This window comes from Bicyclus anynana, chromosome 1, assembly GCF_947172395.1.
Source record: "Bicyclus anynana chromosome 1, ilBicAnyn1.1, whole genome shotgun sequence".
In the NCBI taxonomy this organism is placed as follows: domain Eukaryota; kingdom Metazoa; phylum Arthropoda; class Insecta; order Lepidoptera; family Nymphalidae; genus Bicyclus; species Bicyclus anynana.
This window is the reverse complement of record NC_069083.1, coordinates 2,067,564-2,085,133: the sequence shown is the minus strand read 5'-3', so window position 1 is coordinate 2,085,133 and position 17,570 is coordinate 2,067,564. Positions and strand designations below refer to the sequence as shown.

At 36.1% G+C, this 17,570-nt stretch overlaps 1 protein-coding gene across 1 annotated transcript; it reads right to left on the bottom strand.

Moving 5' to 3' along the window:
• Positions 1-2,292: 2,292 nt before the first annotated feature.
• Positions 2,293-16,497, bottom strand: LOC112044418 (calcium and integrin-binding family member 3). The gene is made up of 5 exons (XM_052881486.1): positions 16,447-16,497; positions 15,972-16,006; positions 6,322-6,439; positions 5,281-5,408; positions 2,293-2,614 (listed from the first exon to the last, which is right to left on the bottom strand). Exons 1-5 carry the CDS (start codon positions 16,495-16,497, stop codon positions 2,377-2,379), a joined length of 570 nt encoding a protein of 189 aa, XP_052737446.1. The 3' UTR covers positions 2,293-2,376.
• Positions 16,498-17,570: the final 1,073 nt, after the last annotated feature.

Genomic DNA, 17,570 nt, shown 5'->3' with positions numbered 1-17,570 from the left:
GTAAACTAACACATCAAACAACAATAAATATATACTGTGTAAGCATACTGTATATATTTATTATAGTGTTAAAATTTATTGTTGTGTGTATTGTAAGGATAATTCAGACAACAATAAATTTTACACACACTTGTAATTTCAACATCGATTCTATATAGATGCTGTTTTAATGAACACGTTAGATTCATTGACAGAGGGGTAATCCCTTCCTTATTCCCTTCCAGGTCTTATAGAAGATAATAATTGGGCTGAGCATGTCAAGTCAATAGCTATGTTACAAAAAGCTATATTAATATAAAGTAGGTATTAGGGTTGCACCAATACTGTCTACTACGAGTTTTTTCGCGGGCGTAGTCGCGTGCATCCGCTAGTTTATAATAAAGCGAAAATTACAGACATATAAAAACTTTTTCAGCTGGTTTTTACACAACATCGTAAAGTTGGCGTTACAGCGAGCCCTGAGAGCTATAAAATTACGAGGCGATGAGTTGCGTTATTGATGTACCGACGTCAAATATACGGTTATGGGGCTTTAAAAGTTTCGGCACTTCATCGGCGTTTTGTCATATTTTTCACATTAATCAAAAAATACTTAAATATAACGTATATTCGGAAATTATTAATACCTAAAAGAAAATATCATCATCATTATCAACCCTGAGCTGGAGTCTCCTCTCAGAATAAGAGGGGTTAGGCCAATAGTCCACCACGCTGGCCCAATGCGGATTGGCAGACTTCACACACGCAGATAATTAAGAATATTTTTAGCTATGCAGGTTTCCTCACGACATTTTTCCTTCACCGTGAGACACGTGAGATTTAATTTCTTGAAATGCGCACAACTGAAAAGTTGGTGCATGCCCCGGACCGGATTGAAGCCACACCCTCCGGAATCGGAGGCAGAGGTCATATCCACTAGGCTATCACGGCTGTATGTAGATAATATACTTAATATAAAATGCATATTTATAGTATACCTACTAAAAGACGCAAACTTTACCTCTTTATAAATAGTAAATATATAAGAAACAGTACAACAATGAATATGCATGGATTTTAAAGGTAATCCGGCGGGAATCGGCTTGCAATAACTCTTCGCAGCTGGTATAGATTTTTTTTTTAATTTTTTACCACGATTGACTTGACTACGATCTCACCTGATGGTAAGTGATGACGCAGTCTAAGATGGAAGCAGTCTAACTTGTTAGAAGGAGGATGAAAATTCACACTCCTTTCGGTTTCTACACGACATCTTACCGGAACGCTAAATCGCTTGGCGGTACGTTTTTGCCGGTAGGGTGGTAACTAGCCACGGCCGAAGCCTCCCACCCGCCAAATTATTTTATTTATTTTTGATTATAATAATATTCGTATTTTTTATACGAAAACAAAGGAAAATATAAACGAACATTATACACGCTGTACCAATAAAAATAAAGATGCCGAGACCAAGAGAACAAAGGCAAACAATTCCTTTGCTATTCCGCTTATTATGGCTAATAAAGTATTCTACGTAATTGTGCTGAAATTTTCTCAAAACGAATATTACTTTTAATTAATTCTCATAATATTTGTTTATATTTGAAAATTTATTTTATTTGAAAGTACGTACTTTTCTATTATTGTCTTTGTAATGTCTTTGTAGATAATATCGTAGGCTTTAAAAGGTCACCAAAGCCACCAAGATCCGGCTCGGAAAAACTTTTGTTTTCCCCATTTTCTTATACGCTGCAGAGACAAGTACCGACTTCAAAGACGTACTTCAGTTATTTTGATTGTAACACAAAATTACTAAACCGATTTTCATGAAAATGAAATGGGACCAATCTGAAAGTATATTCTTAAAAATATAAAAGATTCTTCAAAATTGGTTAATTAATGACGAAATTATAATGTAACAAACATTATAAAAAATATATTTTTTAAAGTCGGTTAAGAATGCACTATAAGTGATAAGTTGGAGGTGCATGTACCGGACCGGATTCGAACCTACGCCCATATCGAAGGCAGGGGTCGTAACCACCTGGCTATTACGACTCGACACGATAAGATTTAATAACGTTGTACAATGCGCAGCATTTTTTTTATTCTTTACAAGTTAGCCCTTGACTACAATCTCACCTGATGGTAAGCGATGATGCAATTTATGATGGAAGCGAGCTAACTTGTTAAGAGTTGGATGAAAATCCACACCCTTTTCGTTTTCGGCATCGTACCGGGACGCTAAATCGCTTGGCGGTACGTCTTTGCCGGTAGGGTGGTAACTAGCCACGGCTGAAAGCCTCCCACCAGCCAAATAAATCAAAAGAAACTGCTACATTTTAATGATTATTGAGTCCACAGAACATAGAAAACGCTAAAGTCAATTTCTGTGTTCTATACCCTAATATGAAACGTGGACAAGAAGTCCGGGGCGCGCACAACTACATGCTCAAAGTCCATAAACGACAGTCGTCCGTCCCCGTCCACGTCCGCCTCGTCCAGGACACTTGTGACGATGTCGTCCCGCTCCTGCTGGTGCAGTTCCCCTTTGGTCAGTAATCGCGTCGCTTCGAGTAGATCTTCTCGTCCGATGTACATATCGTCGTCCAGATCGTATATCCGGAAGGCGTACCTGGTACGAAATAATGTCACGTTAGTATTAGAGCCTGAAGGCTCAATAGCTCTATTCCGTGATGAAAAGTAGCCTATGTGGTAATCCAGAGCAAAATCTATTTCCATTCCAAAGGAGGAGGCCCATTTCAGGTCCACTCTTGTACCCCATATCATTAAAATTTGAAAAATACAAGGATTCTATTAAAATCTAAATAAGTGAATAAATCTAACTAAATTAAAAGAAATAAATAAAATTAAAACACAAGTTTTGGAGTTAATTGAAGATGGCGCCCATAAAGCAACTATGACATGACAATTGACAGCAAACGTCAAATGAACTACTGCATTGAAAACGTCATCATTCCGCCATTATTACCCATGTTAGTGTTGCATTTCTTGGGAGAGAATGAATATTATTTCGAAAGAATTAAAGTAATTTCGTATATTTGTATAATGAAAAACAGTTAAAATGTATATTTTCTTTTATTTCCGCCAGGGTACAACGACTGATCCTGGGCTCCATACAATTTTGGACCATCTCCTTTCAGCTAAATCGCTTCAGTAGTCGAAGCGCAGAGGAACAAACGTACACACACACTTACACACTTTCGTATTTATATATTAGTGTGATGTGATTTAGTTAGATTAGACTAGAACTTTTAAAGCAGATAAGTATTGGCGTGCTTATTGGTCATGGTAAGCACAAAAGACGTCAAACTGCTCCTTTTCAGGATGGATTCAATGAAGTAGGCACTTCGTTTATGCTTTTATAGATGCCACTAAAGTCGGGATTAATAGCTTCAGCTATTGTCACAATCTCACGATCAAAGGTCCGCGAACAAAACGGCATTGAGCCTTTTGGGCCATTGTCGCAGCATTATCTTTACTCAGATAAAGGCTTATGAAAGGCGCTGAGGGTAAATTCCATCTATTCTTCGCCTTGATTAAGTAAAGAAAAGAATTGTACAAATTAATTAACTTTTGTTAAGAATTAGTTATTGCTATAAACAGGAAAGTTTGATCTGCGAAACAAGTATAGAGATTTTTTACGACACGAAGCGTCGCATCACTAATTTTTAATAATATTCTAGATAAATGGCGTCTTATGTTTTTAAATATTTTAAAAACTGTTCACAAAAACTAAAGAAATAAGATGATATTGATTATAATAATGAAAACTATTTGTGAAATGAATACAAAAGATGTATTAATAAACACTTTAATCAGCGGAAATATGATTAGTAAAGTATAACAAAACAAAGATGCGATTTAGATTATATTGGAACCCGTCCGATGCAATGGCAGAAGTGAGAAGAAGCAATAGACAGTGACACATGACATAAGCGTTCCAAATGTCAGATGATGGCTGCGTTGACTTTAACATATAATATTAAGATGAATGTTGTTAGTGTTAAATTTTTAAAATTATGAAAAAAGTTTGTATATGTTTTTTTATGGGTTTCAACACGCTGCTTGAATACTAATCTAAGAATGTGTAATGATGATGACATGTGTGTGAGCTATACTACACCGTACTTCCAATTTCTTTTCAGAGGGCCTAACGGCAGTTTCATACTCTGACGATCGCGTTATCGTAAACGCGAAATCTAAGTAATTGAAACAGCGCCATCTAGTGGCACTACTGCACAACTGTTTCAATTCATATAAATTCGCGTTTACGTTAACGCCATAGTAACTGTGTGAAAACATTGAAAACTCCCACTAGGCACACAGTTGTGTAAACGAGAGAATACCGTCGAGTACACGCACATTTAATTTGTGTACTGTATCGGTAATATATAATAATCGATTCTATAATGAGAGAGTAGAATACCTAATAATTTGTCTTTCTCCGCTTGGACCGAAGCGAAACTAATTATAAATCTAAGTCAGTGTGATTGGCCGCTGTACTGAAAATTAGGTCAGTTACGTATTATTAAAGCATACAATATACATACTATATTAAAGTTATATACATCCATTTTCCGAAACCCAATTCTAAGGTAAGGCAGGTAAAATAATACCTTGTGAACTTTAATCCTATATTGGGTACAGTCTAGCGGTGTAATAATTGTGGTCCCTTGATAACACGGAGCTGTTAATCTTCTGAAGGGATTAAATATATATTTATTTCTAATTAAATGTAATGATTTTAATCTTAATTGATTTTGATATCTTTACAAGACATTCTTATGATTTAATGTCTGGTTGTAGAAGCGTAAATATAATCTGAATATAACTTAAATCATACATTAAAGAAAATGAGATTAAATTTTACTTCATTACCTTACTTCATTACTTTTATTTATAGAAGCTAAATCACGTCACAGGTACTTACTTGTGCATATGTTTTCTGTGTTACAGGTAACTATCAAGTTTCGATCATGGTGATTTTGGGGTCATGGAGTTAACAAAAGCTTAGACTGTCGATCGTCCAAGTATTACGCATGATTTTTTATATTTTCTTTGGAATAACGTAAGAAATTTGGTCCTTAGTCGTTAGACACCTTATCTACGAGGCAACCCTTCACATCCCTCCAAAGTTTTTACTAACTTTAACTCCGTAGGAAAATACTTGCGGGTTATAGACGATTTAGGGGTTTTGTTACCTCCTACTTCCTAAAACCAAGATGATGATATTGTTTTTCAAGGATTTTAAAGCGAATTGTAATAGAGAAAATTTACCATGCTTTAATGTCTCTAGGAGCTGCTTCACTGAACACCGACATCATGTCCAGGAAGTCTTCAAACGTCAGGTTGCCTGATCCATCGTGAGAGAACACCTGACAGATGCGTCTCTTGAACGGGTTTTCCTGGAAATATTCAATTATACAACTCTTTCAGTTTAAGTTACGAATATAATAAAGTCCACTATTGCATAGAATTGTAAGTGTGTGGTCTAGAGTTAAACTGACTGTCAACCTTCGCTAGTCGGAGAGGCACCTTAAGAAGAAGAAGGTCTAGAGTTTCCTACCCCTAAATAATATCTACAATGAGCAGAAAATCCTAATGCTTTCTGGTAACGCTTGAACGAGGTTCATTATCATCATATTAGCCGATGGACGTCCACTGCAGGTCAAGGACTTTTTGTAGGGACTTCTAAACATTCCCATCCAGAGCCGCCTGTCAGCCAGCGAATCGCTCTTGGAACTATGATCCCCGCGTATTACCACTTCAGCTTCGCGATTCGTTGAGCTATGTCGGTGACTTACAGTGGAATTCATAGACATAGTAGGGGCACCCCCAGGAGATCGTTCAGCTGCTGAGTGTCGAATTTAACCTCTATTTGTTTGAGAATTTGACACTCAGCGGGTGAATGATCCCCTGGGGGTGTCTTACAACGTCTATGAATTCCACTGTTAGATTCGTCTGCGGATCTCCTCATTTCTAATTCGATCATGCAGAGACACAGAGACCTTCGAAATAGCTCGTTCCATGCCCGCTGTGTGACTATCAGCTTTCTTGTGAGGGCCATAGTTAGCGACCAAGTTCACTTCTCTAAAAATTTTCAAGGCGCGCCATAAATGAAAATCATTGCTTATGAAGTAAACTCCAATTACAATTACAAATCTTTATTGTGTCAATATACAAGTTTTTGTCAATAACATTGATTAGATCTTCTTTTGAGCTTGATGATGCCTGTGCAAGAAGACCTATTTCAAATTACAGACAGAAGAATAAGATCTAGATAGGTTTCCTCGGAGGTCTGATAAAGTAAGCCGGTACCTTTAGTTCGGGCAGCTTTTCTATTTCTTCAACCGGCACAGCGATGGTGTGCGCCTGGTTTTCCGTCATCCGTTTCGGCACCAACTCGGGGTTCACTTCCCTGAACCTTTTGAACACCCTGGTGACAACTAGTGATTAATATTTTCAAAGGAAAAATAAGTCTTCAATAAAATACACCAAACTTTCAAAATTATACCTATGTTAACGAATAATTGCATTCATCATCATTATCAACACGTCCACTGTTGGGTAGAGGCTTTTTATATAGATTTTCAAACATTGTGATCATGAGCCACCTACGTCCAGACGCCCTTTGTCATCGTTTTACTTAGGGGGTCGACCTTTCTGGGATTTCCAGTACCACCACGCCTGATAGTAATTTAAGATGGAATGCGCTTGCCTAAAATATATATTAAAAAGTTATAACTAAAAATTAATTTATTTCAAGCTTAGTTTACAAGCACTTTTGAAATCTAAGCTTGAAAGCGAGGGCTAACTTATAAAGAAAAAAAATTAACAGGTAATGATACTAAGTAAATAATGATGATAATAATTAAAATAGTGATAATTTAAGCCGAAAGCTTAAAATTAATGTAACGAGAGTTCCAAACGCGCTTATTACCCAAGAAGAGCCCACGATATTTCGTAGTACCTACTCGTAGTGGTATTGAATAAAATATCTCCTAACGGGTACGATTGAAGCAAGTTTACCCTACATGTTGTTAGTATATTGTTGTGCTCACACGACGGCTTCATACGCTTTAGTATATGTACTCACACTGAGTACATACGCTTTGCATCGACATTAATAAGACTTTAATTCTCTTTGTGACGACTCGTTTAATTTAACTACCAAGAACGTCATTCATAGACTACAAGCCTTTGAACAAAAATTACATGTGAAATGAATCAACATGAATAACGCTTAGAAGGCTGTTACTATATTAGAAAACTAGCAGACGCCCGCGACTTCGTCCACGTGAAACTCGATGTAAACTACCCCTTTAAAATTTGTAAAATAAAAAAATGGTTGTTGTGCCTCACTCGCCATAGATAGGTATAGTGTGTCGCGGACTTTTTGTAGATATTTATAAGATCTACAACTAATTAGAACATTTTATGGTTCTATCTTTTATACTTTAGGCAGCGTACGCAAAATAAGTAACTTTTCTGGTTGATTTTTTACACCTTGTGTCCGAAAAACCCAAATATCTTACGGAACCCTATTTTTTTCCAAAATAAAGTTTAGCCTATGTTACTTGTGGATAATGTAGCTTTCGTATGCTGAATAATTTTTTTAAATCGGTCCAGTAGTTTCTGAGCCTATTCATTACAAACAAACAAACAAACAAACATACAAACAAAGTTTTCCTCTTTATATTATTAGTATAGATAACTCTGAGCATTATGCCGTAATTTCTGAGCGGTACTACCTACTCACCTGTAGGCGAGTGAAGAGTAAGGCTTGCGACCCCTATCTTTCGAATAAAATACCTCCTAACGGGTACGATTGAAGCAAGTTTACCCTACATGTTGTTAGTGTATTGTTGTGCTCACACGGCGGCTTCATGAAGTAATTAAACTTGCGAGTGGTGACCCAGTTCGTGCAAACACTTGCACCACAATTAGTGACTGCGACTGCACACCTTGTTCGTTGCGAGTTACAAATTGTACGAGTATCAAGTATTTAGTCTTATGTTAGAAAGTTAAAAATAAGTTAATAACACAACACAAGAAGTACCTACATAAAACAAATGAAAAATCTAAATAACATAAAGTCAAAGTCATAGTCAAAATTCTATTACTTCAATTAGGCTTAGTTTACAAACACTTTTGAAAGGTCAAGATTATGTCATAATTTAATTTAATTAAATTTGTATTAGTAACATACTGTGTTGTAGTTATTATCGCTCATCTCTGGAGATACAACCTTACACGCAAATACACAAAAAGAATGAGTGAATAAAATTAAAAATTAAAATTGGATTTAGCAAGAACAGAAATAAATTAATAAGTAAACAATAGCATTTTATAGTTAATCTTGTGTACAATAATGAGAACATAAGCAGCAGATTTTATGAGATTTAATGAGGTAAAGCGCAGTGTTGGTCGACCCCTCACTAGGTGGACCGAGGACATGAAGCGGGTTGCAGGGAGCCGTTGGATGCTGGCGGCTCGAGACCGTTTTGATTGGAAGTCCATGCAAGAGGCATATGTCTAGCAGTGGACATCCATCTGGTGTTAATAATGAAAAATATTACACCCATTATTATTAAAAAAAGTTTTTGTATCACAGACAAAATCCTCTCGTTCCATCGTCATATTTTTAATTCTTTGCTTAAAATCGTTCAATCTTAAAATCATCGTTGATAATGAGCGCTTTCTGTTGCCTTGAATATGTTTGTAACTTTAGTCTCCCTGTCTTCATTAAGCCTGGGCCTGTAATACTTGTACATATGTTTTCTGTGCCTGTAGCCAAGTAACACGTAGATTTCTACGATCGCAAACGCTTCACAAATTCAAAAATGTATAGAAATGACGTTGCCTATCGATAGGTCACGTGATCAAGTTGTCAATCGTCATTCCCATACGTTTTTTCTAGTTTTCGAAGCGTTAGCGATTGTAGAAAGAGAATCGACGTGGCTACAGGCCCAGATCTCAAGTTTCCAACTGATATCCGTGTCACGCGTGCACGTGGTCTCGGTCGGCGGTGGTTCGGTTTATATCCCGGAAAGCCTTTAAGCCGATTTGCTGTGTGCTTCGTATCGGCTCGTTCAATTTTACTACCAAGAACGTCATTCATTGATTCACTCACTCGTTTGATTATACTAGTGGCATGCATAGAATTGGGTAGTTCAATTTTACTATTGAAGGCTTCATTCATTGATCCATTCAACTATTCATTGGTTTTACTATATGTACTCACAGTGAGAACATACGCTTTGCATCGACATTAATAAGACTTTAATACTCTTTGTATCGACTCGTTTAATTTAACTACCAAGAACGTCATTCATTGATTCACTCACTCGTTTGATTATACTAGCTTCATGCAAGAATTGGGTAGTTCAATTTAATCCATTCAACTATTCATTGCTTTTAGTATATGTACTTACACTGAGTAGGTATACGCTTTGCATCGACATTAATAAGACTTTAATACTCTTGGTATCGACTCGTTTAATTTAACTACCAAGAACATCATTCATTGATTCACTCACTCATTTGATTATACTAAGTTACATGCACAGAATTGGGTACTTCCATTTTGCTATTAAGAAAGTCATTCATTAATTTATTTATTTACTCAATCGTTTAAAACTTACGTAACACTGAGCATGAATGATAAATGCTTTGTATAGAACCGTTTCATTATAATATCAAGACCGTTCATTAATTTACTCACTCTTGGTGTCATTATACTAACTTTGAGCTGGCTGAGCTGAGTTATATTGCTTCGTATCGACTCGTTTAGTTTTCGAGAACTACATTCATAAATTGGTTCACTCATTCGCTAATATCATCATCATGCATCGGGTCGTTCAATTTATTTGTCGATAATGTTATTATTTATTAATTCAATCATTCATATATATTATATACATGGCGGATCGGGTTTGATCAGGGATGCATCTCATCATCATCATTAGGTGCCTTCTTCCACCTGAAGTTTGGCGGTCATGTGTAGGAAAGTCTTCCGGTCTTTTGAAATATTGCTTTCAACCGTCGACAACACTCTTTTTTCAGGACCCATGTCTCGCACCCATATAAAAGAGTGGACCAAAAATTACATTTAAGAACGCGATATCTTGTAGGAAAAGGAATCTTGGTATGATGATGATGCTTCTGGAGTCCCCCAATAACTTAACCGATATAAATGTTCCAACTTTGAACTAGTCTAACATAACTTTGATACTTTAGTTTACTCCATAATACGAATTACAAATACACACGTTCCAAATCGTAGACATCATTCAAAGTCCTTAGGGCATTTCCACATGAACCAAAGTATTCATGGGGTATTTTCACGTGAACCAAGTGCTACTTAAGCTTAATAAAATCAAACATCACGCTCCGAATATAAACGCGGAAACATACCTTTAAATGTTCACACGAGATGACTAGACAAAAGTAAAAGCAAAAGCAACCCGAAATCCAGGTTAAGAGCCCCTTCACACTGAGCGAATATAAAACCTAATGACTTCATCAAATCAGTTATTCCCGTAAAATTCCCGATATTAGACGAATTACTACCCAGAGTTCAGATTTGTAATTGACGTATTAGTCAGTTAAGTAAACAAAACTTTTAGTTCCATTTACCTATTTCATGTTTTCGTTATGATGCTTGGAGGCTATTGGATTAGCTTTCTTTCACCTTTACACAAAAATTAAAAGGATTTGTGAAATATTAATATTATTAAATAATTTTAAACCCTGATGAAAAGAATGATGAATGATTAAAAAAAACAACAGAGCTATGATAGCCTAGTCAATATGAATTCTGCCTTTGATTCGGAAGGCGTAGGTTCGAACCCGGTTCAGGGCATGCACCTCCAACTTTTCAGTTATTATTAAAAAAAAATATATATTACGTGTCTCAAACGGTGAGGAAACCTGCATACCGGAGAATTTTCTTAATTCTGAACGTGTGTGAAGTCTGCCAATCCGCATTGGGTCAGCGGTGGTGGACTATTAACCTAACACCTCTCATTCTGAGCGAAGACAGCTCAACAGTGAGCCGAATATGTTCTGTTGATGATGATGATGAAAAGAAACAACATCTTGCCAGCTCTTTTCGTTTAGCCAGCGTTGGTAGGCCTTCCGAACCGGTGGAGTCTCTAGTTACTACAATATATGCTACAAACAAATAATCCTGACGTTTCAAAAGTACTTCTAAACCAAGCTCACTTACCTTACACTTAAACGAATTTTGATTTTGACGTGACAACGTCTTATTTGCGCATTACGAGCCCGTACAGATGGTTGGATAATTCGATGGCTGCTCACTCGATAAAAGATGACGTCATACGTCGTTTCCTCGCTCTAGGGTTGCCAACTTATTTTACAAGAAATAAAGTATATTCTGATCTATGAAGATTAATAATCAGTATTTTAGAAAAACAAACATTTTCTTTTGAAAAATGCAACCAGTATATTCTTATTCGACTTTACAGACAACCAATTTGACAGACAACCAATTTTTTTGTTTAAATGACAAAATGCTTTGTGAGTTTTTATCCAAACTAATCGCACCTACACATTAAAGAAACGCAGAGTGTGTAGAGTCGCTTAAACACCCCGTTAAAACAGCTCTCTCCACCTAATCGGATTTTTGGTGTGAACTTTGGCGTCGCCCGTAGTATCGTAACCATTTAGCTCGTAAAAGCTCCGGAATGCTCCGAGAGACGTGTTGTTAACGTTTGAATGAAGCTAAGCTCGCATTGTGGCTTTTACTCGGCCATTCGTTTTTCGCATTTTGCTAAAACCTGTATATACTGTTTTCAACGGACTTGAAAAGGTTTTCATATAAATTTGGTTGTTTTTAGTTGTATTTTACGCGATATATTCGACGATTGTGGAGAACAACACGCATAGGCATATATAGCTGGTGGGCCGGGTGGTCACTCTAGACTCTAGAATTCTGGGCTTGCTATTTAATATTTTATGATAGACCCCAAAATACAAAATATACAAAGAAAAATCAATAACATCGACCCGTTTCAGAGGCCAGCGTCCGCAAACATTGTAAACGACATTTCTATAATGATTGTTAACTCGGTTCAGCGGTAAGTGGCTGGCCCCTTAAGGTGGGGCTGGGCCCACCCTAGGAAATAATCCTAGATACACCAATGACAACACGAGCACAGAACGGGGAGTGTTGATCGATCGTCAAGGATTTCCTTAACCTTACATCTTGTAGTCACAAGTTCAGGACTCTGCACGGAGTTTTTCTCTCTACCACGCGATGGACCCGGCACCAGCACGGTGAATCCATGGAATGCTAAGATATATGTCTCTCTCTCTGTATTTTGTTAATGACTAGGAGACGCCCGGGACTTCGTAAGTGAAATTCAGTTTTTAACAAAACTCTATCTCGGAGGAATTCTGAGATAAAAAGTAGCTAATCATCATCATTAATAGCCGATGTACGTCCACTGCTGGACATAGGCCTCCTGCATGGACTTCCAAACAATACGGTCTCGAGCCGCTAGCATCCAGCGGCTTCCTGCAACTCGTTTGATGTCCTCGGTCCTCATATTAGATAAAGCAGCTTATATCGCGTTTAATTATCTTCTCTAACTTCCAGTGAAACTACCAGTAAAATCGGTTCAGTCCACATTAGCTAACAATTCGGACAAACCGACAGGCAGACGAACGTTTAAAAAAGTTCGTTTGTGTTTTAGCATTGTCTATATAATTATGTACCTATAAGCATGTTAGAAAACAGAGTTATTTTTAAATCACAAACAGATACTTCAATTTTATTTATATTGTATTTTTACCCGACTGCAAGAAGGGTTATGTTTTTCGCGCGTATCTTGTATGTATGTATGTAATATTCTTTATTACCTCATATCTTCCAAACCACTGAACGGATTTACGTAATTAGGATACCGTTAGATTTGTCTCAATAACCCAAGTGTTCTTAGATAGGTGAAACTAAAAAAAAACCAAGACGACTGTGAGACGCTATATGTATACAGTCGGGACCTATTAAATAATTTAGAAGAAAATCATTCTATCCAATATCTAAGGTCCCGACTGTTTTCTAATTGCTTTCTACACTTCTGGACCGAGCTTGTTTTTTTTTCAGTTTTTTTTTTATATTTTATGCAGTCGGGTTTATTTTTATTTGTTTAATTAATTTATTATTTATGCAGCTATTCAGAAAGCGCTTGTATAAACGCCAAATGAAAATAACCCAATTTGAATTATAGTTAGATACTTCCCACTACATTTATTAGTTTGACCAGTTATACAATATATAGGTAATAATTTCAATTCGACATTATCTATTGTTCAAATAATAATGCAATTCCGCACAGATTAATTTATCATTACGCGGGAGTGCGGGACCTTGCGGCGGTGGAGCGACCTTTACCTGAACTCTGTACCTATACATGTACACGTTAACTAACTCTGTACCTATACAGGTACGTATACGTACCGCCAACGCTGATCTAATTTAGATTAGCGACTAATCTATTATAATATAAATGTATCGTAGTAAAGAAATTGCTCCACTAGCGCTTTGTTTCAAATAACGAACATGAGTGCCTGAGTTTTGCCTTTCTTAATTTGCAGAATGTCAGTATTTTTTTGTAGTTGTTGTTGTTGCTATTGTTGCTGTTGTTGTCTTCTTGGATCAAGGCGCATTTGGAACTCTCGTAATTTTAATTTTAAGTTTTCGACTATTATTACCACCATTAGATTAAATTAAATTATGACATAACTTGACTTTTCAAAAATGCCTGTAAACTAAGCTTAATTGAAATAAATTAATTTTGAATTTTTGTTGTCAAAGCAATGTATCTGATTAGCAGGCAAATTCACTAACGTTCACTACGAAATTGAGATTCTACAACACACCATTCGTGGTTTTCATACAATAGATGACATTTCATAAGTTGATAAGATGTTTATTTTAATAGGTCCTCAATAAAGACCAAATTATTGAATAGGCCACCTGAGTATTGAACCTAGTCAAACGTCCAAACAAGAAATTCAAAGACCAATAACATTTATTCTGTAAGATAATAATTACAGATCCGATCGGCAACTTGATCACTTCCCATATATTTTGTTTAGTTTTCGAAGCGAAGAAGTTTGTAGAAAAAGAATTAACGCGCCATATGGCTACAGACTCAGGTGTACTCAAATGGGCCAAAATATCTCTGGTCCACGCACGTGTTATTCGTATGTATGAAAATGACAATACAATATAGCAAGAAAAAGAATCAACCTGCCATATGGCTACAGACTCCGGTGTACTCAAATGGGCCAAAATATATCTGGTACACGCACGTGTTATTCGTATGTATGAAAATGATACGTTAGAGCTAGAAAAAGAACGTGCCATATGGCTACAGACTCAGGTGTACTCAAATGGGCCAAAATATCTCTGGTCCACGCACGTGTTATTCGTATGTATGAAAACAATACAACATCGCTAGAAAAAGAATCAACGTGCCTTATGCCATATCATAGTGACCCTGCTTTCTGCATCCACGGCTGTGGGTTCGATTCCCATAACTGGAAAATATTTGTGTGATGAGCATGAGTGTTTTCCAGTGTCTGTGTGTATTTATACATTATATAAGTATTTATATGTAGTATATAATTGTATGATGTTTGGAAGTCCCTACAAAAGGCCTATGTCCTGCAGTGGACGTCCATCGGCTGATATGATGATGATGATGATGATGATATAATTGTATATTAATATTATAATATCAACTATCTTAGCACCCATAACACAAGCTACTCTGTATGCTTTCTTTGGGGCTAGATAGTGATGTGTATTGTTTAGGTAGGTATATTTATTTATTTATTATTATTTATATGGCTACAGACTCAGGTGTACTCAAATGCGCCAAAATATATCTGGTACACGCACGTGTCATTCGTATGATATAATATCGCTAGTCACAAATTGTTTATTAATTTAGTGTGTAATTCCGCCGAGCTGGCCGCGGGCGTTGGCAGGGTGTCTAAGCTCGATAATTTCCAATTTGTATTCATACCAGCATTCGGTATGTGATGTGTATTGTTTGTATTGTATTTTTATGTATTGTTTGCGTTATTCCATTTTCAATTGTCAGATCAGTGAAAGATTATGCTAAAAATTTATCTACGCAAGCGTCGTTGAGATGTACCTATTACCTAGATTTGATACATTAGATGATAAGAATTCAAATTCCAATTCAAAATTAATTTATTTCAAGTAAGCTTCATTTACAAGCGTCAGGTAATAATTAGATAGTGGTCATAATAATTCGTCGAAAACCCAAAATAGAATATAGAATATGACTAAGAAAAATAGTCAAGGTCCGGGGATTGACCACACATTTTTGACGTGACAACGTCTTATAATTCGATGGAGCTGCAAACTCGAAAAAAAATTACGTCATGCGTCGTTCTCTCGCTCTAGGGTTGCCAACTTTTTTACAAAAAATAAAGTATATTCTGGTCTATGAAGATTATTAAACAGTATTTTAGAAAAACGAACATTTTCTTTTGAAAAATGCAACCATTCTATCAGTATTTTCTTATGACGTTGTCACGTTCAACTATCGTCAGTAAACCGACTTTACAGACAACCGTTTTTTTTGGCTTAAGTCCGGCCCTAAAACCGTGGAATCATAATCTCTATTCTTTTAATAAACAGTAATTAATCGTAATAATCAGTCATCACCAGGAAACCTGCATACCAGAGAATTTTTTTCATTCTCTGCGTGTGTTCTGCTGGCCCAATCCACATTCGCCCAGCGTGGTGGACTATTGGCCTAACCCTTCTCATTCTGAGAGCAGACACGAGATCAGCAGTGAGCCGAATAAGGGTTGTAATAAACAGTATAATTATGTATACTTCAATTTTGCATAGCCTAATTGTAATTAATTGAATGAAATTAGTAAAAAATATGTCTTACCTAAGTATTTCTTTCCTAGTAAAAAAAGTGCAGTCCTGTTTGAACAAAATTAATGTTTCATAATAAAGATCACAGAGGATATAATTGAAAATTAGCCGATGCCTCGCGGTTTCACCCGAGTAGTTACTTTTCCCGTGAGAAATTGGAGATAAAATATAGCCTGTGACACTCACAAATAATGTGGCTTTCTAGTGGTAAAATAATTTTCAAAATCAGACCAGTAGATCCAGAGATTACCCCACAAACATTACCGCTTTATAATATATTTCAAAAGAACAAACGTCATTTTTTATATTAGCTTTTACATACGGTTTTGTTAGTCATCTTATGGGTTTTTTCTGTGTGAAGCTTGCCAATCCGCATTTGGCCAGCGTGGCGAGAGGACACTCGTGCTCAACAGTGAGCTAAATATGGATTGTTAATAATGATGATGATGATGATGATATTGATGAAGTAAATTAGTAACGTAACTGACCTGATAATCTTCCAATTGTTGTTCTGTAAATGTAACCACTTTATTGCCCATTTCGTGTTATTATTTTAATAATTTACAAAAAAAGTTTTGAAAAAAAGACGGCAAAACGTAATCTAATAAATTTAGTAAACACTAAATATTTTCAGTTTAACATCTCTAATGAATGGTAAATATCATATTCTTATTATTTTACTAAACTAACTAAAAGAAAAGATTCCAAAGAATTGAGAACCTCCTCCTATTTTTAAGTCGGTTAAATATAAGCGATTATTTACTAATTTTGTTCATTTATAAAATCCTTTAGCGTCACATCTAAAATGTTTAAATATATAGCAGAAGCAGCATATCTTGTTTTTCGTACAATATCTGTTTACTTTGTAAAACGATACACAAAGTAAGTGGTCCACTCGCTCTTACTGTTAAGGAATTCACTGTGAAAATTTTCTTCAACAACTTTATCAACACCAAACGAACCGGTACACTTATAACAACAAGAAAAATACTAAATAGAGAATAGTTCAAAAAGTGCAGGCCAGTCTGTGGCCTCGACAGCTAAACACTGCCTGTTGTTAGCGAATTCTTATTAGGGTGTGACTTGCACAGAGTAGATGAACATATAGAGGTTTTTTTTTTAATTTAGCTCCACGGTGAATGTCATAGGTACGAGTTACGACACTCTGGACTGTAGTGGTACCTTCTTCTAACAGTCGGAAAGACTGTGGGAATTACAAGGAGAAAGGGTATAAAATAATAATGGTCATATTTTACCCCTTCGAAGCCATACATGGTCTCTACATTTATGGATTTTTTCTATACGCCTACTTGCTATCCTAATTATTAATTCCTCTGCGTAACAGAAAATATGATTGAAAGAATCAAACTCTCTCAGTTTGTTTCGTTGATTTTTAGTTATTGTATTGCTTTAAACGTAGCTACGTATGCATTGCCGCCAAAATACAATATAGGTACTGTGGACAGGCACACGTGGTTGGATTACATTTTCGGTCACCAGATATATCTGGTGACATGCTTTGACAAAAGAAGAAGAAATTTAAATATCCGAATAAATATTTGGATTGGTGTTTTAATACGTAATGCATACGAAGCCATATATGGCTCATATT

Excerpts from the sequence above, each read along its gene's own strand:
- LOC112044418 (XM_052881486.1), bottom strand. The coding sequence starts at position 16,497 with ATGGGCAATAAAGTGGTTACATTTACAGAACAACAATTGGAAGATTAT. Across the intron at positions 16,007-16,446 it reads AACAATTGGAAGATTATCAG|GACTGCACTTTTTTTACTAG; the intron begins GTCAGTTACGTT and ends TTGTTCAAACAG. Across the intron at positions 2,615-5,280 it reads CCTAGAGACATTAAAGCATG|GTACGCCTTCCGGATATACG; the intron begins GTAAATTTTCTC and ends ATTTCGTACCAG.